Here is a 27,500-nt window from a genome sequence, read left to right as displayed (position 1 = left end):
ACAGTGCTGCCTCACCACGTTCTGACGTCTGGTCTGACAGCGGCTTTATAACCCCAGGTCTCTCATGGTTACAACACTTTACCACACCTCACTCCATATAAGTTTAAACTTTATCCTAAACATTCATATGTGAAGATGCTATTGAACACCAAAATCTGCACCGTCACATGTTCTTAGCTAAAACATTACATGTCTCTTGTCCTTTCCACACTCAGCTCATCCTTGACAACAACTAGATTTGGGCAGTATTCTCTAAGTTTGTGCTTTTCTCTACCTCCTTATCTATAAGACCTTGGTTACCCCAGCAACGGAGGATGAAAGCATGGATATATAATACATCCAAAATCTCCTTCACAATTTCTAAATGGATTTATGTTTATTTGTATTGGACATCAGAGATAATGATGTCGTCAGAAAGTGTGAGTCACACTGGGTTTGGAAATCTGTGTTTTATGTCTGCGTGTTCAGATGAGTCTGAAGAGGAGTATGATTTTGGACAGAAACTGCAGTCATCAGGCACTAAGGGTTTTTAAATGACTTTAACTGCTGCTCTGAGCGACGGTTTGTGCAGCAGAACTTGACTGTGTTGATAAACTGTCCAAATCATCAGCCAGACGACACTTAGTGAAATATTTCAACACAAGATTTAAAGTTTTTTTTCCATCAAACTGAACCAGTGCTGCCCTCAGCACTATCAGACACTTCAGGATCATCAGTGTAAATAAAATACAATTCTGCTAATTAGAGCAGGAGGCTGCAAACACAAGGTTGTGAGACTGAGCCGCCAGCGAGGCTCAGGAATATTTGAGTAAGCAAAAACTTTTATTGTCATGTGCAAAACAGGAAAAGTGAATGGTGAAAGAGTCTTTGGCAATTAGACCTGTTGTGATGTCATCGTATTAGAAAGGGGGATGTAGAAGATCCCCTGGGGTCTAGACAGTAGTGGAGGTGGTGGTGATGAAATGATGAGGACTCTGAAGATCTGGCTTCTGATGAGCTCGACTTAGAAGCTGGACATGAAGCTTAGACGTGATGCTTGCAGATAGAGAAAAATGAAATTATGTAACCTCAGAGTTGTTGAACATCACAGACTGATGATAAACTGCATGTGTGTGATTTGATATTGACTTTTTTTGCAGGAAGAAACCCATCCTGTTCTATTTCAACATCTTAAAATGTGCCAACCCGGCAATTCTCATCAACCTACAGTGTCCCACCACTCAGGTACTCTACCAACAAGTAAACACAGCATCAGGTTATCACAGTCACTAATACAACTGAGTTATCATGTCACTTTAACCTGAGCACAGAGCACTACCCTGCTCTTTTTACACTTGTACAAAGTGGCACATTGTGTCTAGTGCTCATTATCTTAAAGACTTCATGGTCAATGAAAAAAGTATATGTTTCTGAAACCCAGAGAGCCTGAAGAATAAACACTGCTCTTACTCAGCATCACAATTTATTGATCATCCTAACGATTAAGTCTCTGTAGACCTTCATCAGTTCAGATGATCAGCAAGTTGTTGTGCAGGATATTCTTTTTTCAAGACTGAAGTGACAATATTCCAATGTTCATGCATCTGAGATATTTGGAACTGCGAATAAATCTGGCTCAGTATATGCCTGTGGCACGGCCCGACTCTGGCCCATATACAGCAGACTGTCAGATGCTACTTCCACATCTGGACCAACTCTGGTGCACACACAGAAAATCTTCCAGTTGTCAGCCAGTTCTGGAGGATAACAGCGGAATCAACACGTGTGTGTGTGTGTGTGTGTGTGTGTGTGTTTTTCTTCCAGATGTGTGTGTCACGGTGCCCGGACAGGTTTGCCACCTACACTGAGATGCAGCTGCAACACAAGCTCAGCAACAGTTACTGGGAGTATTATAAACAGTTCTGTAAGCCTGGATTTAATGACCCTGACAAGGTACTGACACTGAAACATGACACTCAGTTATTAAATCAACACATGTGTACACAATAAACTGCGGTTAAAAACAGTCATGTACAGCAGAGTACAGTAATACAATATAGAAAGAGTCAGAGTGGATCCTGTTTCAGATTTTGTTGGACACAATCTCAAGGTGTAGCCAGACATTGTAGTGTCCAGTACGAGAGTACCAGAACACACACACACACACACACACACACACACACACATGTTATTACTCGAACCCTCATGTCTCCTCTGGTTCTTGCAGCCAGTGTCTCAGGTTCTCCGAGACGAGGACTGTCCCTCCATGATCATACCCAGCCGACCATGTAAGGATTCCACACCTCTGTCTCATACAACTGACACAAAGTTCCAACTGATTACGTGTTTAACTGTGTTTAAATTTAAAAGTAGGTAATATAAGACTCCATTTGACCAAAATCATTCAAATAACCTGTCCATCTGCTCTGCTCATATTAAAAGTATGTGTACGTGTAAGTAGCGGAAATACTACGGTGGCCCTGAGAGCTCAACACACTGCAACTTAAGAAAACACATGCAAACAGACAAAATACAAACACATTCAGAAAACATCTTCATCAGTTTGAGAACACATGAGCTGCAAATACTCACAACACAACAGAAGTGTTTCCAGGGGACACTACAGCGGGGAGCCCGGCTGGGACAGGTGCGACCCACTGTAGTGTCCCCTGGAAACACTTCTGTTGTGTTGTGAGTATTTGTTCAATGGATTGTGAATTTTTGAAGTTAAAAGCATTAAACAATAACTAGGTATGGATGTGTTATAATACATCCACGCGAGCGCGTCACAGTCAGGACGAGGTGCAGTGGTGAGTATTTGCAGCACAAGTGTTGAAGATGAAGATGTTTGAAGTCTGTTTGCCTTTGTTTTCTGAAGTTGCAGTGAAGGTGAGCTCTCAGGGCCACCGTACTGTACACACTCTGATCAGGAGTCAGTTATTGACCTGAAAACATTGAAACAATAAGAAGTTACGCAGTGGATCCACATTACTGACAGCTGCCATGTGTGTGTGTGTGTGTGTGTGTGTGTGTGTGTGTGTGTGTCTCAGTTCTCCAGAGGTGTCTACCAGACTTCATCACTCTGAATGGGACTGTGACTGTGGCGAACAGGACCAGGTTTAAAGATGCTCTGGAGATGCCGCGCAGCGTTACTGAACTCCAGCATGCTGCCATGTACTGACGCCTCTTCTTCTACACGTTTAACATTTCTTTGTTTTGCTGACTTCACACTAATGAACCAATGAACCGATGTCACTTTATCCAAAGACTCTTTACGTTTTTACACAAACAAAAGTATACGTTAAAAAGTCAAGTCAGTAAAACAGCATCGGACAAACCAAACCAGATCAGGATTCTTCAACTGAATCTTGTTAAATAATTATTTCCTTAAATCACAGTACAGAGGGAAATGGCATCAACAACCCCAACATCACATAAAAGACAAACGTTGCTCTTCAGGAGTGCCTTTGTATCTGCCTGCCTCAACTGCCAGTGGTGAAGTACTGAAGTACTAAACTGAGCACAGAAAGACCTTTGCATTCTCAGCAGATTTCATTTTATATATGGTTCTGTTAGTAATCATCTTTAATTTGGATGTAGTTTCTAAGTTTTGGCATCCTACAAATTTCTCGTTTCCATTCTTCTTATTAAACTTTTAACATTTTTTTTTTTTAGCTGTTTTTATGTTACACTGCAAATTATTCCTAAATATGAAATTCAGATCAGCAATTGAAAAAACAGTAGAGTGTTAACATCCAATGTGGAGTGTTAACATCCAGCTGATGTACACAGATCCTAAAGTGTTTGAAATAACATCAGTGGGACCCGTCTCTGTCTCCTCTCGGTTCCAGACCCTTAGTTGAATTTCAGCCTTTGTCTACACATGAACTCGTCTGTCTTTCCTCTGCAGGGGTATAACAGGACTAGTGGACACTAAGGAGCTGGGTGTGAAGATAATGGAAGATTATGCCAAGTCATGGTCATGGATACTCATGTAAGTACAACAACACACAGAAAAACATCTGATCTGGTCTCAAACACACTTGGTGTCGGTTTCTCTGTCGTCACTGTCACTTGCCACTTTGTCTCTGAAAAACACCCACGATAAATTGACTTGATTCATTATTAGACCTGATGGTCCACTAATGCTTCAAGTTTATTTTATTAAAGAAGTTGGTCACAGGTTAAAGTTGAGATCCTTAAGATTTTACTCCCATGGTTGTCATGGTAACAGCAAATGAATACTAGAGCAAACAAGAGAAGCTGGCCTCGTCCAACGTGAAATAACATTTATGATTCAGTTCACAGATTTTTCACTCCTCTCTATAAGTGAATACAAACACATTATTCAGGTATAAACAGATAAGGCGCAGACATCAGACATCTACAACACTCAACAATATTCCTTTCTACTCAGTTACACACACGTTCACTGTGTGTTTTGTAGTCACAACTGAACTGAGAAATGAACGCATCGTTTCAGGAGTTCAACATGTTGTGTACAACACATCTGTCAGGCTAGCATTAGCTTGATTTCCAGATATTGCATATTGTAGTTCAAATGTATTATCTGGTTTTAGTATTATTTTTATATATAAATAATAACAGTCTTTAAAATGACACATTACATCTAAACAAATAACAGCAAAGTTTTTTGGAAGTAAACATCAATCACAAACATGTGAGGAGAAACAACAATGTAAAACAATTTCAGAAAATAAAGAAATGTGGCTGAAGTTGAACTTGTGGCCTCAACTGATTTAGGCTCCGCCCCATTCCAGTTTCAATATGAATACAGATATCAGACTGTTGTGAGGCTGACAGGTACAGGTACAGATACAGATCATCAGTTACACCCGTGTTCTCTGCTATCACACTCCCATTTTAACACTCACCACTACCCTGCAGAACCTGCCTGTGGCTCCACAGTAGAGTTGACACAGGTTTGATTTAAAGTGTCTCTTTGGTCTTGTTCTTCCCTGTGACGCTGTGACAGAGGTCTGCTGATATCCCTGGTAGTGAGTCTGGTCTTCATCCTGCTGCTGAGGTTCACAGCTGGGTTACTGCTGTGGACGACCATCATCACTGTCATACTGCTGCTGGCATACGGTGAGTACTCAGGACTGAACCTTTGTTTTAAATGGACTTCAACCGGAATCACCATTCTCACCCATCAGCCTCTGCTGCTGGGAGTCACTGGAGGTGATGGCAGAGAAATGATCTGAAGTGGTGAAAGAAATAATTGGAACAAAGAGTGAAGATGTTTCTGAAGCCTCCTGTTAGTATTATAGTAATATAATATTATAAAAGTTGCTCGTTGAATGTGTGTATGTGTGTGTACAGGTATGTGGTACTGTTCCATGGAGTGGTCCCGGCTCAGACACAGACCAGGCTCTGATGTTGCCATTGTAGAAGTCGGCTTGCAGACTGACCTGCAGGTCTACCTACAGCTCAGACAGACATGGATCATATTATGTAAGTTTAGTGCGATTTCACAGGGAATTTGATGGTGTCTTCCTACCAATACTACCGGTCAAAAGTTTTACAACCAAATCACAACCAAATTTCCAGTTGTTACTGAAATACCAGTAACTCGGGTGCAGTGAATAACCTTGAATGGTACAAAGCTCAGTGGTAAATGTTTCTTCAGAGATGAAGAAACTGGTGAACTTAGTAAATATATGAAGCCTTGAAAGTTAATGAAACACTTCCTCCAGGTTGATGGAAACAAACTGTCAGTACACCTTCTGATCATCACCATGACAACAGCGTGCTGCAGGAAGTAGCCTGTATACTGCTGTCAGAGTAGAGAAGGGACAGACCAGGACCAGAGGAAGACGGACTGGTTGGTCATGACATCATGAGCCACAACATTAGAGGAACAAAACCAGCACGGTCTCCAGACCTGAACCTGTGGAGCTGGTCTGGTCTGAAAATTCTGCAACAGAGTTGAGACCAACTTTCTGAACAATATTTGATTTTCTTTGTATGACATTTAGATTCACCTTGTTCTAGGCTTTAATTTCACAAACACTGAGATGTTGGATTATTCAAATTTAAATAACAGCTGAGGTGGTTTAAAACTTGTGACTGGTGGTGGCTTATACATCTGTTACTTTAAAAAAGTTTACTCAAGTAGACGTAAAAATTGTTAGTTAAAATGAACTGAGTAAATGTTACTGTGTTCCATTTTTAAAAGGAAGCTGTAAAATTAAAGAAGATGCAATAATACAACAAATGAACCTGCAGCTGCCTTGGCTCTGAAAGAACTGTATGAAGAATGAGAACTGTTGTTTGTTGTTTCGTCAGTGGTTTCCATGGGAGCGATAGAAGCCTCCATCCTGGTGATGTTACTCTTCTTAAGGAGAAGAGTCCAAGTGGCCATCGCCCTGCTCAGAGAGGCCAGCAAGTATGAGACAGGGGAAGAGCAAACAGCAAAGACACTCACGACAAACTAGATTGTATGGAAGCATAGTGCTGCCGGAAAAAGAAAAACACATCAGGATCATGTGAAAAGTAACCTAACCCTATTGTTATAACGATATTTTTCACATGAGATATTTTCACGTTATAAGGACATACAAGCTTATCATGTTAAAACAGGGAAATAAAGATAGAAGAAATAGTATGTTGTTATAACATTGTTAAACCAAGAAAAGTTTCTTGGTATATTCTTGATAAGTTTGTATGTTGTAATACCGTGTTAATGATTATAACATTGTCACATGATACTGATCTGTTTTTCTTTTTCTGGTGGGGCAGCAATAAACCTCCATACAACTGTCCTTAAGAACACTATAATTAAAAATAAAGAAAATGACAGTTGCTTTTCTTATGTCTAACGATTCTTCTGTTGTTGCAGAGCCATCAGTCACATCATGTCCACGCTGTTCTTTCCAGTCGTCACCTTCCTCTTGTTGACCGTCTGCATCTCCTACTGGGCGGTCACCGCTGTGTATCCTTCACACAGGTCACATGAAGAGAAACAACTCTTTGTACCTTCAGAGCTCACGTTAAAATATATATATGAATTGGGGCCTAAAGGCAGCGGCCGTGGGCTTGAGTCCGACCCACAACCCTTTGCTGCATGTCTTTACCTCTCTCTCTCCCTGAAATACCTGTCTCTCTCTCACTGCACTGTCCAAATAAACTAAAAAATACCCACAAATTATAACTTAAAAATGTTATGAATTACCTATATCATTATATACATATGTGTCTTTAACCAGCACTGTGAAACCAGGTACCTCGCATCTTCAGGTGAAGCCATCTACAAAGTCATGTCCCCTAATGTGAGCTGCCCCTACGCCAACAGCACCTGCAACCCTGAGGTACAGTTTAGTCTTTCATTTAATGTCTTCTGCTGTTTTTTTTTTGTCATGACAACATTGTCCATCATATTTAGGAGTGAATGTATTGACAAAAGTTTTAGGTCCTTTGGCGTTTGTCCATATTAGTAAAACACAAAATGACACAAAGCAACTGATAATTATTTGTTTGGGCTGGTGCTGACTTTATCTGATGGTAAATTGTGATACACTTAGTAAATATCCCTCTAAGTTGTCTGCTCAACATGTTCTGAGAACAATCTGAGTCTGTACAAGAGGCACTGTAGATTTCACCATGTCCAAACCTGAATCGGCCGAAGTGTCAGCTAAACATCACTCACTGAGACAGCTGGGCACATTTTCAGACGGTCCCTTCACAGGTAACCCTGCCCTCCTCCACACCTGCAGACACCTGCAGACACATTGCTGTATAAATGTGATTGGTTTTGGAAAGTTACCAAATGTGTTGGATGCAGCCTGGTGTTGGAAGGATGTGATGAGGGAGGGGTTTCAGACCAGTCTTCATTTCATTGACAAAAACTATGTTAAAAGACAACAAAAATTTGACTAAATATTTGGAGACAAGAACTGTGAGGAAACATTTTACATTTTTTCTCAAAACAGATAGTGAAAGACAAAAAGACAAATCAACTTTTTACTGTTTAAGTGCAAAGTCCTATTCAACAACCTACATGTATCTGCAGCAACAGTTTCCTCTGCCACCTAAAATACCTTAGTAACTGAACTGAACCTCACAACAGCCAAGAACGGCTCCTATAACCAGCCTCAAAATGCTATATACAGTATATAAAGTCTAAATGTCACTGATGAAAACTAAACTTCATCGTCTTTAGTTTTTATTGAATAAAAAATAGCTGCAGTTTGACAAAAATAATACACACTTCTGTAAAAAGATTGAAACTAAATCAGTCAGGTGCCAAAATGAAGAGTTTCAGATGATGGTGGAGGACCTGAGCACTTTTTCTGAAGCATACTGACATTAACCCTTCATTCACCGAATACACATTAGGATTGTTGTCAAATACAGAGCTGCAGGGACGACATATTTTTGTAGGCCAACCCCAGTCAATGGGATTTTTCTCCACCACTGAACTTCACCTTGTAGTTTGCTTTAGCTCTGACCTCTTCTACAAAAGCCTTTCCTCTCACACAGTTAGTGACAGTTTGTATAAACTGGAGGCTGTAAAGGTGAACTGGTGAGTAGATCAGTTTTCATCTTCAACGTGATGATGATGTTTAACGTCCCTGACGACCTCTGTAGTCTCATTTACACACTTGTTAGCAACCGGCCTTTTTTAACAGACGTGAAAGCTTCAAGAAATCAGGACTGGAGTATTTACTGAAGGTCCTGGGTTTTAGGCTCATTCCTTCAGCAGTGTATAATAAAATACTTAGTAGTTAGAGAATTTCCTCATTTATTAGTTGATTCAACAAAACATCAATCTGTATCTCTACCATCCACAGTTTACTAAAGACATAAAATACACAAAATACCCCAAAAATAATAAATAAATAAAAATTCAGAAATGTGTCACCTCACGTCAGGAAAAAAAAATGTAGATAAAAGTATTAGGATTGTTCTGTTTCTAAAACCAAAATTTTACTAACTGACATTAGTTTATTATTCTAACTGACATAACCAATATATCTTAAATATATACCTGTATATATTGTGCAACCCTTCACATTAACATAACACACAACCTCGTTTATTAATATATCATTTATATATTGTGTAGACTGAGATTCATGTTGCACAAACTGCTCAAACCTGCTCAAAGACGTAACGACTGTCTCTCTGTTCTCTCCCTCAGACCTTCAACAGAACCAACATCTCCAGGTCGGCGTTGTGTCTGGGGTCTCAGTGTCTGTTTGGCTTCTATGGTGGGGAGACGCCCTACCACCGCCACCTCTTCCTGTTGCAGCTCTCCAACCTACTGGTCTTCCTTTGGTTGGTCAACTTCAGCTTGGCCCTGGAGCAGTGCACCCTGGCTGGGACGTTTGCTAGCTACTACTGGGCCAGGAGGAAGCCTCGGGATATCCCACCATGTCCTCTTTTCTCATCCTTCAGCAGGACCATCAGGTCAGGAGATACTCTGAGGACCGAATCTGAGATCCTGTTTTGTCTTTTATCCAAAGTTGGAAATATACAACAGAGAGGCTTGTACTTGAGCTCTTCCTCTGTCTCTGCAGGTATCACACAGGGTCTTTGGCCTTTGGAGCTCTGATTCTTTCAGTTGTCCAACTTCTGCGGATCATACTGGAGTACCTGGAGCAGAAACTAAGAGGTTTACATACACACAAACACTATCACACAGTTCCTCCTTACTTCCTTACTACTATCACTACACTGAGGCCAGTTCTATGAAGCAAGTTCAACAAATCCAGGATAACTTTTAGTTATCTGGCTTCACTGAACCTAACATTGTCCGCCCTGATAACCTGTGCTATGAAGCAGGTTATCAACTGGCTCAGTTAACCCTGGGTTTACCTGTCCGGTTCCGAGCTGGTTCATGTGAAAGAAGCGGAGTTATTAATTATAAGCAACATCGTCTGAACCATGAATAAAGTAGCTAATATGATATGAGAAGACACACTGATACTTGCCTGTAAACTCATCAATGTCAAAAAGAGATATTCAACAAGATGAAATATAAACAATATGATCACGACTGGAAGAAAAAGGAAACAGAAGAAATTATTTTTAATCATTAAGGTCAGATTAAGGATATATTGTGAACAGGTGCATGAATTTTCATGAAGTTTCTTACTCAGTATTTTCACTCTTTTGTCTGATGAAGAACAAACTGTTCTGATCATGAAGCAGATAAAACAGTTAAAGTTAATGTCAGACTGTTTCTGCTGCAGAGAGGAGAGAAAGAAAAGAGGAGAGGAGTAGTTCCTGTCTGATGAGTCAGACTGACTGAAATGTTTATTTATAATCATGGAAACAGTGAACAGTGTTTGGATCATTGTTGGTTTAGTTGCAATTTCTCTTCATGTTGTTCTGAACTGCAGTGATGAAGAAGAGAGTAAAAGCTTCATCACTGTCAGGAATCCTGTTGATTAAAGAGTCTGTGTTCAGGTCAAATGAAGCTACAATAGTTATAATGGAATTATTTAACGATAAACTCTCCTCTGTTTGTTAGATGCTCTGTTTTAAAACCAGAGTGACACATGGAAAGACTCAAACGGCAAAACATCCATTGATCTATACAAATAACTACTGATAATTATTATCTGTCACTTTATTGTAAGTCTAACTCTTTTGTACCTGTCGGGATCCTGTAGGAATGATGACTCTGTTTTTTCCAGTGATTTGATTGGTCAGTAGTTTGGCTGTTGACAGGTTTTGATCGGATCCAAAGCAGGTTAGGAGTTTAGCGCAAGTTACCACGGTGTTACCCCGGTAACAAGTGAAGAATCTTCAAGAGTTAAACCTGAAGTTACCTGGATAACCTCAGATCTCTGATCCTGTACATGTTTGTCCTGTAGGTGTTGACAACAGTGTGTCCAGGTTCATACTGTGCTGTCTGAAATGCTGTTTCTGGTGTTTGGAGAAGTTCTTACGCTACATGAACCATAACGCCTACATCATGGTGAGCTGCTTTAATGTGCTACTTTTGAAGTGTGAGTAGTTTGCCTACTTGCTATGGACGGTCCTAGGTTGTTGTGATAGCTGTGTGTTGTCTCTTCTGCACCAGGTGGCGATCTATGGTAAGAACTTCTGCACCTCAGCCAGAGAAGCCTTCTGCCTGCTGATGAGAAACGTAGTCAGGTGAGGAGGATCAGTGTTTCAGTGCCCCACTCATTCTCTCCGGACAGATCCGTGTCCTGGGTTTTTGTGTGGATATATTTTTGTGCTATTAGCTATTACTGAAATGAAACAGGGCCCGCCCTCCACAGGTCCCAACTGACACACAAGAATTTAATATTTCACCCACTTTTTTAAAAAAATAATATATTTACACTTATTGGAAAGAAGACAGTGAAACCAATAATAGAAAGAGTAAAACAATCAAATTACTACTTGGTGATGATAACGCCAACACGTGAACCCATGGGCTCTCTCTCACCTCACACTGATGGTGCACAGTGGTCTCTCTCCCTCATCTGATGCTAACACCGGGGTGTCTCCCTCATAATGTAGTCTGTAGGCCTGATTTATACTCGCCAGCCTTGCTGTTGTCTTCTAAATCTTCCTGACTGACTCTGTGTGTCTAACATTTCACAGGAAGTTATGTTAAAGTGCCTGTTAACATATATTTTTTGTTGGAGTCTGCATGTTTATTCATGAAATATTCTGTATTATTGTTTTGTAGAGCCTATTTTTTTGTTTGTATATTTAAACAAACCTTTTGTATCATATCACAAAAACAAATTGTGATGTAAAAACCTAATAAAGTAAAAAATATGTATTTTTCTGATTCTGAGAAAAAACCTCAGCATATATAGGCCACCTGACTTCATATGGATAACTTATATAAAATGGTATCTTGGAGAAATAACTTAAACAAAATTAACTGCTTATCTTGCCAACACTGTTGGTAGCTGTCTGAACTACCAACCGACCAGTTGACAGGCTGACAGGATTTACCTCCAAATATACCTATACATGTTAACCTGGGAGTTTGACAGTAAATTCAACAGAGTTTTGTTTATTGTGGTGTTTTTGGGCACGACTTTGGTATTTGAGTCTCATTTTCAAAGTGATTTCAGACTGTGGTGATGTCACTGAGTTGTACTGAGTTCAATTTGCCGACCAATGTATCAATCGGACCAAAAGTCTCTGATGATGAACTATTAACCAGTGAAGTTTTTTTTTTTTAATATTTGTTTTATTTTTATGCCAATATCATAATGTACACCCTACTGTATGTAACTGTAATTTTTTTTTAAATAATAAAAACTTTTAAAAAATTCTTATGATAATAGTTGCAGCACCTTCTCTGGCTGAGAATACTCTGGTACTGTGTTTCGAACATGTGTTAGATGAGCGTCCAGGCTGAGCTTTCTGACTCTGTCTCTACAGGGTTGCAGTTCTGGACAGAGTGACAGACTTTCTGTTGTTTCTGGGCAAAGTGCTGATAGCAGGAGGAGTTGGTGAGTTACAATACAAGGTGGAAGTCTGAACACCGGGTGTGTTTATGATCCACATCACAATTTCCAATGATGATGTTTTACCTGCAACTCATTTTGATACATTTCTTTTTGCGTAAAGTTATGACTCACAGTGTAATGATCAGCAATACAGTGGTTCATTCTGTGTGTGTGTGTGTGTGTGTTTCAGGCGTGTTTGCGTTCTTCTTCTTCACTAAGAAGATCCCTGTCATCCAGGAGGAAGTGCCTAATCTCAACTACTACTGGGTCCCCATGCTGGTCAGACTCACACACAAAATGGGCGATATCCAAAGTTTAACATCTCAGTACTGTCCACCCCAAATATGCCATGCGATATTCGTGATTTTTCTATATTATTTTTGATATTATGAAAAATATCACATGTGGAGGAAAATATTGTAATATTCAATATTATCAAATATCAATCTGAGCCTTTAGGTACCTGGTATATAGAGACACGCCCTCAATCTGCACAACATCTACTTTTGTCCAGTAATCCACAGGAATATAAATTATATACCAACAAGCAGATGGAAATACAAGGAAAGACATAAAATATATACAATTTATACAGAACATTTTTAAGACACATTCATAAAAACAACACTTACTGTTTGAGTCACATTGATTATGTCTCAGGTTTTTTGTCATCTGTGAGTGGACTCTGAGTTTGTCTAACTTCTATGTTTCTCACTTCAGACTGTGGTGATAGGTGAATACCTGCTGTGTCAGCTGATTGCATCACATGCATGATGATGTCACAGGCCTATGCAGCACACATCACGGTGTTTAATGTGTTGTTCTGTTTTGCAAGTCTGACACTGTCCTTTTTTCCTGTTACTGAGTTGGTAACTCAAATGTCACATGAAAGCTTTTGTGATGAAACCACATAAAAAGGTCAGAGCTCACGTCAGATGTTAAAACTCTGCTCAGACTGTGCAACACTGTGTTATTAGTAATGTCCAATAAACCCCCACATCTTCAAATATACTTCCACCTCTCTGTATATACACTCTGACAAAGGTAAAGGAATGTCCCCACGAGTGAATGCATAAATGTGTGTATCTTTCTGATTGTACAGTGCTGGAGCAGGAAATGAACAGTGGCTCGTTGGCTCGTCCTTATCACATCAGCAGCACCCTCAGGAAGACCATTTGTGGACGTCTTAGGAAAGACATGAACAGAAAAAGACTCAAAGCCAAAAGAAAAACTCTTGCCTTTTAAAGAACCTTTTATCATTTTTATTAATGTAAGCAAAGAATGTTCAATACCAGTGTTTTTTGTTTGTTTGCTGAAACAATAAACTACATGCACACTACAGTATAACAGCCTCAATCACTTATCTATGAATAGTATGAATGCAACAACTTCGTTTAAACCAATGACGGAGAGGCCACTGGGAGAAGTGGGAGTTTTCACAATGAGCCACTACATGAATTAGGCTGGTGACTTAATGTGAAAAATGAAAACAGAGTGAGCAAGATGGAGAGAGAAATGTGGCCGTGTTGTGGTGATCGGTCCAGTGGAACAGGCTGCACTCTGGTTCTGTATGGCATCATCTCCCTCACGTCTGTATCCAGCATTAGCGCACTACGTTACAGTCACACAGCTCCACCCCTCCACCTTTATCCGATCTCAAATGTGTCCTCAATGCGTCTTGGGTGTTCACACCTGGACTTAGAACTGTCCACTGGTGATCAGATCACCTGAGATGTTAATACCAGCTCTGAACATGGCCTAAGGACCTAAAGTCCCCAGAGTCTGTGTAATCAGCTCAGATTTACAGGATTTTATGACAGAAGAGCCAGTGAAGAAAAAGCGACTAAAAATCTTATGTCTGACCGCTGTACTGTCTAGTCTGATAATCTCTCTTAATTTTCATTGGTTGCTACTTTGTTGCTGTAGCTGTGGACTGTAAAATAAAAAAGCGTTTCTCATACAGTTTTTCATCATGAACTGCAATAATAAAATCATCATAGAATCTGTCATTTAACCATGTTAATTACAATTAGAACTATAACATTACAAAGTTATATAAATACACAGCTCTATGACTTGAATCAGAGCATAGATCCTCCAGGTCAGATATGACTCCAATTCATGTGAAAGACATGCTTGCTCAATACATTGCATTTTTTCCATACCTCAGATAACTTTGCAGTTGACATAATGCACGATTTGCTTGAAGGTGTAGTGCAGTACGAACTCAAACTTGTCTTTCAATACCTTATCAACCAGAAGTATCTGTCTTTGGAATCATTGTCACAGAGGATCCAAAGTTTCAACTATGGTTATACTGAGAGAAAAACTAGACCAAGTGGGTTGAAAATGGATAAGGCTAGCAAAGATCTTGGACTAAATGCTATTCAGTCATGGTGTCTTGTGAGAAATGTTCCTCTTATTTTTGCTGATGTAGTGGAAAGAAATAATTGTCACTGGAATCTGCTCTTCCTCTTGATTCAGATTGTGAATATTGTGTTTTCACCGATTGTAACTAATGGTATGACATACTATTTGAAGCACTTGATTAATGACCACCACAAGCTATTTAAATTTTTGTTTTCTCAGAAGAGATCGATTCCAAAGCATCATTTTATGTTGCATTATCCACGCTGTATTCGAAAAATAGATAACTCCTCCATGTATGGTGCATGAGGCTTATCACTGGGAGATTATTGATAGCTTGGTGGGAGGTGAGGTTTTAAGTTCTGTGTTTAATGTAAATGCATACTGTGAAGTGTCAACCACTAATTGGGTGAAGAACTATGGAATGGAGTATCAGATTGGTATGTTTGTTTGTACTGGAACAAATATGGAAATTCCTACTTTCAGAAAACAACATCAACATCATTATATATGATGAGCAAGCTTTCATTTTGACCTGCCGAGTTGATACTCTTTTTTTTGATGATCATTTTAATGCGTTCTGTATTGAGGAGAGAGCTGATTAATTTTCTGTCCTTCCAGTTAAGGACATGATTTATTACAGACCCTATGACAAACAGTTTTCGAATGAGATGTGTGAAAAAACATACATTGTACCAGACTGTCATATAGTCTGACCTGTTTTTGCAAAGCCAGTGCTGTGTGTTTTATGTGGTGTGCTTGTTTGAAATACAGGTTGATTCAAACTGCAACTTGTTTAGTTTTTTCTTTGTAAATTCAAGTGGCATGCATTGTTTTTGGGAGTGAAATTAAGGATTATTAATCAATTCCAAGTATTATTTTTTTTAATTAATTATAATTCTAAAAGATTTTGATTGGTTATTATGCTCTCTCTATGTATGCTTGTAAATATAATTAATGTATTTTTGTAAATATGTAAATTGTATGCACATAGTTTGGAATACATTGTCATGCATATGTACATAGTGGTTTCATGTTTACAGTCATTTGTCATTTTCATTCAGCCTTTGTAAAAAGTTATAGCTGACCTTAAATATTCCATATTATTACTTTTCTTTATGAGCAGTCCAAGGTTTTAAGTTTGCGTGAAACACTGCACAAAGTCCTTATCATATTTTTATAGCTTTTTTTCCTCACACTTTTATTTAATGTCCATAATAACTACTTCACTCATAATTTCCATATTGTAAATATTGCAATTGTCAGTATGTTCGCTTTTAACTTAATATCTCAGAATAAAATTACTTCTATGTTCCAAAAACACTTCTCTAGCAGGTGAGAATCATTTGTAAGTTTCAAGTAGTTTGCTTTCTTATACACATATGGTCTAACTAAGGTAATAACTAATCCTACTTTGACATGTGATACTGAGCTTTCAGAGATTCAGATGTTTTAAACCCTCTCAAAGAGATCATAGATTCTGTGCACTGATAACTCCTGATTGTCCACCAATGTTGTAAAAACAACAAGTTTAAATAAGTCTCAGAGATCCCCAAAACATGTCTTTAATGTTTCTTGCTAAAATATCCACTCCGATCCTATATTTCAGCATGCCTGTAAACCTCTCTTTTTCAGCCCTGTTCAGAACAGGCTGTTTCTGTGTCTGTAGATTTAAATGCAAATGAGCTGTGCCTGACCACGCTGTTGGGTCTGAGCTCTACCTCATCAGCTGGACACCAAATATGTTGGATTTCGGTTGTTTATCAATTATTGGCTATCATAAATTAAGAAAATATTAATATTAAAAATATTAATATTAAATAATAACTTTAAAATTAATTAAAGTTCACGGGGCACCAGCCTAAACTAATAGGCAAAATAGCCAATATGGTTTTAGTCTCAATTTATTACCATTAATCTGGAACTCTGATTAACCATTAGCTTACTAACTATAACCAAATTACTGTCATGGTCTCAGCCTGGAAGCTCCAGGGTTTTGTTTTTTTTGACTTTCTCACTTCCTGTTTTATTTTGTAATTGGTTTCCTTGTGTGTCTCAGTGTTTTGCCTCCTGTCTTGGTCCTATTTTTGTGTGGTGATTGTCTGCCCCGCCCTAATGTGTTTCACCTGTGTTCAATCACCCTTACCTCCCTTGTCTATATAGTCTTTGTGCTTCCCTTTGTCTGTGTCGGTTCGTCTGTTGTCTTTCTCTTTAGTTCAAGGTTTGTTCACGTCGTCTGTCCATGTCTGTTATTTTGGTTAATAAACCTATCTGCACCGTCCACCAAGTTTTGGCTGCATTTGGGTCCTACTTACCTCAAAACCTTTGACAATTACCATATCGACAGTAAGTTAAAGTTGAAGGATTGGAATTCTACCAAGTAGAGCAATATTCACACTTGTGCAAGATCAAACCCACCAGTAGTCATACTTAAAGACATTTATTTACATGGAGCAAAGTAAAACACAATGTCTAATCTAGTATATACAGGTGTGTGTATGTGTGTCTGTAGGTGTATGTGTGTGTGTCTGTGGGGACACAGACAAAGGTAAGATGGCCGATTCAAAGTGGTGACCTGAACAAACATGACAAAGGAGTCTACACAATAGGGCTGGGACGATTATCCGACGTAATCGACGTTGTCGATTATAAAAATTATTCGACGTGGAATTTTAGTTTCGACGCGTCGTGTAAAACCACACAGGGTAAATGTTCATATAACAAAACCGTAACTTTCTAACCATCGTCTTTGGTTTACCCGGATACAAGCGCAGTGCAAGGGCTGGGACAATGCGGTGACGTAATTGAAGTCATTGACTACATGAATGATTTGCGTCCGTGTAAAAAAAAAAAAAGATTTGCGTCTGTGTAATTTGAACAACATGGCGGCGTCTACCAGCAGTATGACGGAGTGTGAGGAGCAACACGCAGCAAAAAAGGCTTGCACACGGTGCTCCAAAGTTTTGGAATACTTTAATCTTCGCAACAACAGTGCGGTAGTCTGCAGACTCTGCAAAGTGCATCTGGCATATCACTCTAGCACGAGAGTCATGCACGAGCACATAAAGAGGAAGCACCCTGGTGCAGTGTGTGTGTGTTGGATGGGGCAAATTGTTATATTAAATGACTAACTGGAAAATAATTGCAATAAAATTACTGTTAGGTTAATAAAAAAAATAATCGTTAGATTAGTCGAATAATCGAAAAAATAATCGCTATATCAATCGTTTAAAGAATAATCGTTTGGGACAGCCCTACTACACAAGATGGCGGTAAACAAAGAAACTTTTCAAAATGGCCACTGAGACCACCTAGTGTGTGTGGGAGGGAAGGTGTGAGTTTCTTTGTTAGCCTAGCTCATGTAATCTAAAGGTACCAGGTTAGAGGGGGGAAGTTAGCTTCATGCAGGTTCTAGAACTGAGACATACTGCTATGTGTGTGAACATACGAATACTCGATTAACTGTATGACTAACCACAACCTAAGCAAACATTACAACAACAAGACATCAATCAATAAGTACATTAACAAAGTTAAGACTTATGCTGCTTAGCTATGCTGGGAAAGGTTAGGCCCAGTCAGTTAACGTTACCCAGTCCTTGGAACAAGCAAAGAAGTCCTATCCAGTGTTGGTGTAAAGTCCAGTGAGTTGGGAGGCTTCCTGGTGGAGTAAAGTCCTGTCTGGCTGTGTTGCTTTGCTGTTAACTCCTTTGTTATCCTCACAGAGTTAGCTGTTCCATGCTAACTCTACTACGACTCCTGTTGCTTGTAAAATCAGCTAGCCTTGTGTCATAGACATGATTCTGAAGAGGATTTGGTTCACTCTCAGTTAATCCGAAGCAGGTCGCTGCTGTTGAGGAGAAGAGTGTTTGCAGGCTGCCGAGAGCAGGCCGGCGAGGGAGCTGGTTTTTCAGGTAGCAGAGCTGACCTGGGCTGGGGCCTTGATGCCCTTTGAAGAACCGAGAGGAGAGAGCTGGAGCTTCTCTCCAGAGCAAGCCAAGAAGGGGAGAGAGAAGAGGGCCAGAGAACTGGTTTTGTTTGGTGACACCCTTGGGGGTCACACGTCACAAGCTGACCCACACTGGCTGGCCAGTAAGGTCCGTGGGGGGAAGGGTCGTCCCCAGGTGTGAACGGTGAGGAACTGTGGAGTGTGAGTTCCTTTGTCCAGTGGAGCAAAGAAACATCTGGTATCTTGAATTATGAGTCCCAACAACGTCCCTCTCCGGGAGGTGATGCGGCTTGGGCTTCTGGCACCATGCTGTAATGTCTACAGTGACCGTGACCGACGTCCTGGCGTCAGAAGCGATTTGGTTCAACCATACAACTTTTATTCAGAATCTGACCCAGAGGGAGAGGCTGCTAAAGAAGTTCAAACTCTACAACTGCAGCAAGACGTTTCGGAATGGTTGGTAACCAATTTTGTGTATTTTGACTTTACATTTTCAGTTTGTTGATGTGTGCCTGCACAGTTACTAACATGTAGCTAGGTAGCTAATGCTACCTGTTACTGTCTCGTCATTACTGGGAGCTTTTTTGGTAAATAAGCACTATTGTGAATTGTGTAATGTAGTTATCTGTCATACTTCCTTAGATATACTTTTACAGTCTATGAAAATGTTTGTTTGACGACTGCTACAGGTGTTCAATGTCGAGACTAGTAAGATATTTTAATAGACGCTGACAAAGTAAATCATTTTTATTTTATTAAATTTTATCCATGTTTTGAGCAGAGATGCTCATCATGACATCTGATATCATCTTCGTTAAATGTATTTTGTGTATTTAAATGAAAGCTGTAAATCAGCATAAACATGTCTGTCAGCAACATTAATCTTTAGTCAAAGACAAGGCTGTGCAGTGTTTTCTACACTACACTGTTGTCAAGCTCCACATTATATGCAATAAGTGACATATTATAAATTACCTATGTTTTATGTGCTTGATATGTAGCCAAGCTTACTTCTTACCCACCTTAGCTCCACTGTCACTTCATGGCCTTTGGAAAGTGGACCTTGAAGAGTGGTTCACCTTCTTTTGTCTGGTCGGTCAGCATTTTCATTGTGGTACATGGCAGCCAGGTAGAGTCTGGAGGTACAGTAAAGAGAAACTCAAAGAGGTTAATATTGACAGAAACCTTTGCCTACACACTCTCACAAATTCTAAGTAACCACAGCTTCATTTACCTGCACAGCATTCCAATACTGATAAATGACTGTTGGGTTTATCAAAAGTAGATGCACTTCAGATGGCTACAGACCTGTACTTCTGATGTGAGGCTGAAGAGTCCTCAAGGATAACTGTGTGCCTACAGTATGCGTCTCCAATGGGTCAATCTGGCATGCAACATCCCTTGTTGCAGGAAGCTGTATAGATGCACGTGATGTGCTGGCCTGAACGGAGGAAACAGAGGTTATGCCAACATCTCCTCAAATGTGTAGTTATGGCAACAACTGCAAGCAGTGCAAAAATGATAACGACAAATGCACTCAATTATGTGTAAATTGGGTTTTCAAAAGCTTGTAAATGCTGCAAATAGCTCACTATATGTTCAAAATGCAAAAAAATGTGTATTATAGACTATCCCCTTTCACATATTCCCTGTTACTCTGCACTTATCTAGATATTCCCTACAGGCACTGTATCTGTAAACATGATATAAATGTTAAAAACGGCCATCATAAGGCATGACTCTCAATAATAACTTTCACAGCACTAACAAACAAGCCCAGACACCTATGCTAATCACTGCAAAGCCTGTTTAGTCTGAATTTTACTGGCTTGACTTTACAGACAGCTAAGACGCCTTTCAAGTGTGATACGGTTAGCAGGGTGGCACTAATCAACGTCACACAGGGATATCAAGCAGAAGAATTGCATACAATCTGTACCCGGCTATACCCGGCTGTGTGTGGATGAGGCGAAGCGTTAGCCACATTAGCTGTCATGCTAAAAACACACGCAACAAGCTCTCATGTACATACAGTAAAGCAACACAAAATGGTAAATCTTACAGCTCCCAAGTTTGAAGTTGGGTCTCGGACAGCCGGTGCTGATCCATGCTTTATCTTCAGAATGTAGAGAATCACGCATTGTACTGGCCCTCGCTGAGAAAGCAGTCCGAAGTGAAATGGTTAGCCCGCTACAACACTTTAGGAGTTGTAGCAGGTACATTTCCATCAAAAATAAAATAAAACAAATCCACTGAGTCTTCAGATCCTCAGACGTTGGGGGTAAAAGACCTCTGTGTTGGTTTGTGCAGCCAACAACCGAGCAACTAGCGTGCATCGCTCGTACCTTCGACATAGTTTTACCGGAGCCGGTGATGCGAGGGAATAAATGATAGCGGCTGCAAGGCGGACTCAGAGGGCGGAACACACACCTAGCTTGGGGAGTGTCACCCACCTGGGGGAGGTGTTATTTCCCTTCATGATGACATCAAGGGAAAATCTCCAATTGGTCTGTGTGAGCACACATTTTCTGAAAGGTGGAGCAAGCAAAACATGGAGATGGACTATTCTCATGTTTGGGGGGGTTTGTAGACAGGCCGGGGACACATATTACTGATAGAAATCCATGGTAAAGTGCATTTTGCATAACATGTCCCCTTTAAGTGGGTGAGTGCTTTTGGATATTTTTTAAAATCACTGACTGTATGAACCAATGGAGAATATGATTGTTTATTCACCAAAGAAGAAAGAATTCTGGCTGCTTTGAAGAGTATATAAGTTTAGAAGACCCCACACACCTTGTTCTTTAGGCAGCTGTAATATATCCGTTCAGAGTAGAAGGATTTACATCATCCGACATATCTATTACACTAATATAATTGTAGTTCCACAAAAATGTATTATACATTTACGGATGAATATGTATTCTTAAATCCCAAGTATTTTCAATGCTTTCCACTCATTTTATCTCACATTTGATTATGCCTCGACAGGGATATGAACCCTGTCCTTTGTGGAATTTAAAAAAAAAAAAAAAAGAAGTCAAAAGCCTTCCTCCTCCTTTCTCTGTTACAGCTATTTACAACTGGCCCCTGCGCGACAGGCGGGGATACTCACCACCACAGCCGTGGCCAAAAGTTTTGAGAATGACTGAGAATGAATTTTCACAAAGTCTGCTGCCTCAGTTTTTATGATGGCAATTTGCATATACTCCACATGTTATGAAGAGTGATCAGATGAATTGCAATTAATTGCAAAGTCCCTGTTTGCCATGAAAATGAACTTAATCCCAAAACAAAAACATTTCCACTGCATTTCAGCCCTGCCACAAAAGGACCAGCTGACATCATGTCAGTGATTCTCTCATTAACACAGGTGAGAGTGTTGACAAGACCAAGGCTGGAGATCACTCTGTCATGCTGATTGAGTTAGAATAACGGACTGGAAGCTTTAAAAGGAGGGTGGTGCTTGAAATCATTGTTCTTCCTCCGTTAACCATGGTTACCTGCAAGGAAACACGTGCAGTCATCATTGCTTTGCACAAAAAGGGCTTCACAGGCAAGGGTATTGCTGCTAGAAAGATTGCACCTAAATCAACCATTTATTGGATCATCAAGAACTCCAAGGAGAGAGGTTCAATTGTTATGAAGAAGGCTTCAGGGTGCCCAAGAAAGCCCAGCAAGCGCCAGGACCGTCACGTAAAGTTGATTCAGCTGCAGGATTGGGGCACCACCAGTGCAGAGCTTGCTCAGGAATGGCAGAAGGCAGGTGTGAGTGCATCTGCACGCACAGTGAGGCGAAGACCTTTGGAGGATGGCCTGTTGTCAAGACGGGCAGCAAAGAAGCCACTTCTCTCCAGGAAATACATCAGGGACAGACTGATATTCTGCAAAAGGTACAGGGATTGGACTGCTAAGGACTGGGGTAAAATCATTTTCTCTGATGAATCCCCTTTCCGATTGTTTGGGGCATCCAGAAAAAAGCTTGTCTGGAGAGTAAAAGGTGAGTGCTACCATCAGTCCTGTGTCATGACAACAGTAAAGCATCCTGAGACCATCCATGTGTGGGGTTGCTTCTCAGCCAAAGGAGTGGGCTCATTCACAATTTGGCCTAAGAACACAGCCATGAATAAAGAATGGTACCAAAACATCCTCAGAGAGCAACTTCTCCCAACCATCCAAGAGCAGTTTGGTGACGAACAATGCCTTTTCCAGCATGATGGAGCACCTTGCCATAAGGCAAAAGTGATAACTAAGTTTCTCGGGGAACAAAACATCAAAATTTTGGGTCCATGGCCAGGAAACTCCCCAGACCTTAATCCCATTGAGAACTTGTGATCAATCCTCAAGAGGCGGGTGGACAAACAAAAACCCACAAATTCTGAAAAACTCATAGCTAAAAAAAATCTAATTGATAGCATTAAGCTAATATCTACACGTCATTATGTATTAACTGCTGACTGCATTTTCAGATGAGCTTGTTCAGATACTTCTCTAAGAAGAGAAAGACAACAGACGAAGACGCTAGTCAGGTAGCATCATAAGCCTTTTACTGACTCGTACATGATGATGGTTAGGTAAAAAATAGTATTTTAATGTTCACACTTGTAATCAGATGTGATGTGAGTGTAAACTATATAACGCTGTTAGCGTTACGTTACTCACACTTTTAATGTAATCTTATTAGACAAGTAACATTAGACAGGGAGGAGTTGTTAAACAAAGTGGAGGACAGCAGAGCAAAGCAGCGGGAGAGCTGGGTGAAGGTGCAGGAGAGAGAGATGAGCCTGGGTGCAAACTTGCACTGCACCCCCCCAGAGCATGCACCCCCATTGCTGAAAAAAATCCTAGAGGAAACACTGCTACCCATAACAGTCATATCACTGTGGAGAAATCTATCAAAATTTATCAGTTCTAGGCTTTGATTTTAAATCAACTCAGAACACCTGGTGACATTTCTCTTATGTCTCCTCTGCCTTTTACCCCCTTCTGGACAACAGCTCTCCAAAATGCTGTGTCAATCAGTTTGTACCAGTTCCCTGTCCAGCAGCAGCATTGTTTACTTTATTTGTTCCCCCATTATTTGTTTATAATGCTTTAAACATGCACACAAGGTGCTTTGGTGAGAAACACTGACTGTAAACACAACTTTCTTTGCTCACAAAAAACAAAATTTATTGTAAGAAAAAACTAATTTCTATGTCCATGCTCTCCGCGCATGCTTTAGAAATCAGTGGGTGGAAAGAACAAAACCTGAAACCTCCCCGTCGGGGAATCGAACCCCGGTCTCCCGCGTGACAGGCGGGGATACTCACCACTATACTAACGAGGAGAAGCTGCACACCCACTGAGCAGCACTGGATATGAAAATGCATCATTGCACATAGGACACTCATAACTGTTTTGTGTTGAAACATAAATAGATTGCGGACTGTCTAAACAGAACCAGGAATCAGTACTGCTACCCAGCCCTGTTTGTTTTCACCTTACCTCTCGGTCAGTTATGTACTTCACTCTGTGAAGTTAACCTATTCACTGGCACGGACATTGGCCTTTCTGGCAATGAAAGGCATAGATTAATGTTACTAATGTTTGTAGCCTATATTCCCTGTAACTCTGCGCTTATCTAGGTATTTCCTACAGGCACTGTGTGTGTAAACATGATATCAACGTTAAAACGGACATCATAAGGCATTACTCTTGATACTAACTTTCACAGCACTAATAAACAAACACAAACACCTATGCTAATCACTGCATAATAAGGCAGACTCAGCGGGCGGAACACACACCTAGCTGTGTCACCCACCGGGGGGGGGGGGGTATTTCATGACGACATCAAGGGAAAATCTCCAATTGGCCGGTGTGAGGACTCAGTTTTCAACCGACCATTCATGAGTAATGTGGAACGAAGGCAAGAATGTAGCAAAAGAGATGCGCTTTCAAACGAAAACGTAGTAGTGTGGACGTAGCCTTAGACTGAAACATCAGCAAACTAAATACTGACAGTTTCCAACAAACTCTGTGTTTTAGAGGTGTTGTTCAACCACAAAATTGAACTTAGATACGCTCAAAACAACCACTGGAAGGTTGCATCATAATCATTCATATCATTAAAATAAACAGTTGACTGTTGTACAACCATGTTCGAGCTCAGTGGCATGCCTAGATTACATTAATAAACAATGCATGGATTTGGTCCAGTCTTGAGCCTACAGATTGGCTCCGGAAATCCATAAGTGTGCTATATAGTTTCAGTATAAGTATGGGCAACTGTTTTCATCATGTACATGATGGGGCACTAGTCTTCACTAAAAGTGGCACAAATAATCTTCAAACAGAGCCTCACAAAAGTTATCGCATGGAAAGTGTTTGAAAGCACATTAACTCTTCATTCTTTCATGAAGTTTCAGCCGGTTGTTGCAATTTTTGGGCAGCAGGGGAGCGTGAACAAGCTCACACCCTCCAGAAATCAAACCTTTGTTGCTTTGTTACTAATTAGTAAATGCTGGACATTCTTGTAGCACTGTAGCATAATATCTAAAAATTTGCATAATCGTCAAAAGGATGCAGAAAACCCTTTGATGTAAAGTATTTAGTGTTGCTATTTATGAAGGAATTGTGTTGAATGAATTTTGTTGTCAGTTAACCCAGAGTTAACTGGACTAGTGGATGACCACCAGTTATCCAGGATCACAAATGTTAGGCTCAGTGAAGCAAAGTATCCTAAAGGGAGCCACTAAGTTTCTTGGTTCATGGCACAGAAGCAAAAAACATATTAAAAGATGAACTAAAAGCCCTGTCCTAGTTTGAATCCTACCTCACTGGGTACTGCTTCAGCGTGTCATAGGAAGGACAAATGTCCTTATCCTATTCCCTCTCCACTTGAGTGCCCCAAAGATCAGTACTGGGACCTCTGCTGTTTACAATATACACCACCTCCTTGGCTCCAATTGTCTGCTTGCATGTCTTCGTATATCATTACTATGCAGGCGACACCCAACTATACCTTATGTTCCAGCAAAGCAATCTCTCTGTCTCTGTATCAGGATCTCAGCTACATGTGTATCTGCATGGATGAAGGAACACCACCTTCAACTAAACTTCTCTAAGGCTGGGCTCCTAGTCACCCTGACAAATCAGTCTCTCCACCACAGTATCAATATCAAAATCACCTCTTCATCTCTCACCCCAACCAAAGACGCAAAAAAACTGGGTGTCATGTTTAAGGACCAGTTATCCTTCTTGGAACGTGCTGCATGTTGCTCTACACAACATCAGAAATGTAAGGCCTTATCTTTTCCAGGCCATGGTTATCTCTCATCTTGACTACTTTAATGGCCTTCTGGCAGGCCTACCATTGTGCACATGTACTTAACTCTGTGAAGTTAAGCTACTCACTGGCACTGTCACTGTAATCTTTGGCATCAAAAGCTTACAGAGTCTGAAAAGATATTGTTGCATTGGCCGGGAATCGAACCCGGGCCTCCCGCGTGGCAGGCGAGAATTCTACCACTGAACCACCAATGCTCCTGCCACTGTGCTCAGTGACACCCTTCCAGATGGTCGGAAATACAGCACAAGGGCACATATCACTTTGCTACTGATCGACCTACACTGGCTACCCATGGCCGCCTGAATCAAATTCAAGTCACTAATGATGCCCTCAGAGTATCTTCTGGAACAGCACCCATCTACTTGGACCTTCCGACTTGGGCCTTATGCTCCTTCTCGGCTACCGAGTTCCTCAAAGGAATACCATCTGACATTACCATCCCTGCACACAAGGCAATCACTGTCCAGACCGTTCTCATCTGTGGTTTTCACAATGGCGAAAAAAGCTACTGAATGTTATCAGACCGGGGGATCCCTTGATCCCCTTTATTAAATAGATGTAGTGTAGATGTAGATGTAGTGCTTAGTACTTACGCCTACTGCACTGAAGCTTTAGTGATTTTCTTCACTTTTACATCGCTTTGGATAAAAGTTTCTGTCAAATGAGGAAATGCAAATGTTTGTCCGTCACAGCCAATGACAAATTGTGGCAAGATGCTTTTTGCTTTGACAACATCAGCAGTACTACAGACACTTGGAAACTATTTTCCACCTCCAAAACTTTACTTAATCCTCCACCACCCCCCAACAAAACATCTCTGCCATCAGTTGCCAATCCTCTGAACCTCCCAGAGACAACCAGTCTCTGCTAGTTAAGGGCACACCACTCCTGAAACAAGGACCAAATTGCACACATATACATACAAGCTTCCCTGGAGTGACAGGAAAATACATTTAGCGCCCACCTAAAGTGTACTCTCTGTACAGAGAGAAAGGCATGGCCAAGGAGATGAACTGTAGGGAGTTTCAGGCCTCTCCTTCCTATGAGGCAGATAGACAAAGATGGGTGGGGGGAAGCCAAAGATGATTAGCATTGTTCTGTATGCTCTCTGTATGTGTGCTTCTATATTAATGAATGATGCAAGTAACTCTTTTACAGACATAACAGTGAAATACTTGTGAAAGTAAAAATAACTGTGAGCACAATGTGATTTTTATGTCTATGCTCTCTGTCTGTGCTTTACAGTGGGAGGGAAAAAATCACTCTCCCCGTCGGGGAATCGAACCCCGGTCTCCCGCGTGACAGGCGGGGATACTCACCACTATACTAACGAGGAGTGGTTGAGAACCTTTTATTAGCTGTCATTATGAATGTAAGCACGGCAGCCCATAACAGTTATATCACAGTGGAGAAATGTTTCATA

The 27,500-nt window shown here is 40.5% G+C and overlaps 1 protein-coding gene and 3 non-coding genes across 4 annotated transcripts in view; 1 reads left to right on the top strand and 3 right to left on the bottom strand.

Annotated features, from left to right (window-relative positions):
* The window catches only part of LOC130178675 (choline transporter-like protein 5-A), a 31,025-nt gene extending 20,030 nt beyond the window's left edge, over positions 1–10,995 (top strand). The window contains exons 4-16 of the mRNA XM_056391107.1: positions 1,140–1,224; positions 1,804–1,932; positions 2,207–2,267; positions 3,030–3,153; positions 3,890–3,973; positions 4,976–5,088; positions 5,323–5,454; positions 6,289–6,388; positions 6,842–6,934; positions 7,223–7,310; positions 9,143–9,411; positions 9,522–9,616; positions 10,824–10,995. Of these exons, the coding sequence (XP_056247082.1) occupies positions 1,140–1,224; positions 1,804–1,932; positions 2,207–2,267; positions 3,030–3,153; positions 3,890–3,973; positions 4,976–5,088; positions 5,323–5,454; positions 6,289–6,388; positions 6,842–6,934; positions 7,223–7,310; positions 9,143–9,411; positions 9,522–9,616; positions 10,824–10,966 (1,516 nt within the window). The 3' untranslated portion in view covers positions 10,967–10,995. The remainder of the gene's footprint in view (positions 1–1,139; positions 1,225–1,803; positions 1,933–2,206; positions 2,268–3,029; positions 3,154–3,889; positions 3,974–4,975; positions 5,089–5,322; positions 5,455–6,288; positions 6,389–6,841; positions 6,935–7,222; positions 7,311–9,142; positions 9,412–9,521; positions 9,617–10,823) is intronic.
* Positions 10,996–24,001: 13,006 nt separating this feature from the next.
* trnad-guc (transfer RNA aspartic acid (anticodon GUC)) lies at positions 24,002–24,073 on the bottom strand. The gene has a single exon. It is a non-coding gene; the product is annotated as a tRNA-Asp (tRNA).
* Positions 24,074–26,200: 2,127 nt separating this feature from the next.
* On the bottom strand, positions 26,201–26,271 carry trnag-gcc (transfer RNA glycine (anticodon GCC)). The gene has a single exon. It is a non-coding gene; the product is annotated as a tRNA-Gly (tRNA).
* Positions 26,272–27,341: 1,070 nt separating this feature from the next.
* On the bottom strand, positions 27,342–27,413 carry trnad-guc (transfer RNA aspartic acid (anticodon GUC)). The gene has a single exon. It is a non-coding gene; the product is annotated as a tRNA-Asp (tRNA).
* Positions 27,414–27,500: the final 87 nt, after the last annotated feature.

The sequence above is a fragment of the Seriola aureovittata genome, chromosome 12 (assembly GCF_021018895.1).
Source record: "Seriola aureovittata isolate HTS-2021-v1 ecotype China chromosome 12, ASM2101889v1, whole genome shotgun sequence".
NCBI classification, from domain to species: domain Eukaryota; kingdom Metazoa; phylum Chordata; class Actinopteri; order Carangiformes; family Carangidae; genus Seriola; species Seriola aureovittata.
Note: the sequence above shows the minus strand (reverse complement) of the source record. Positions and strands in the feature narration are given on the sequence as shown.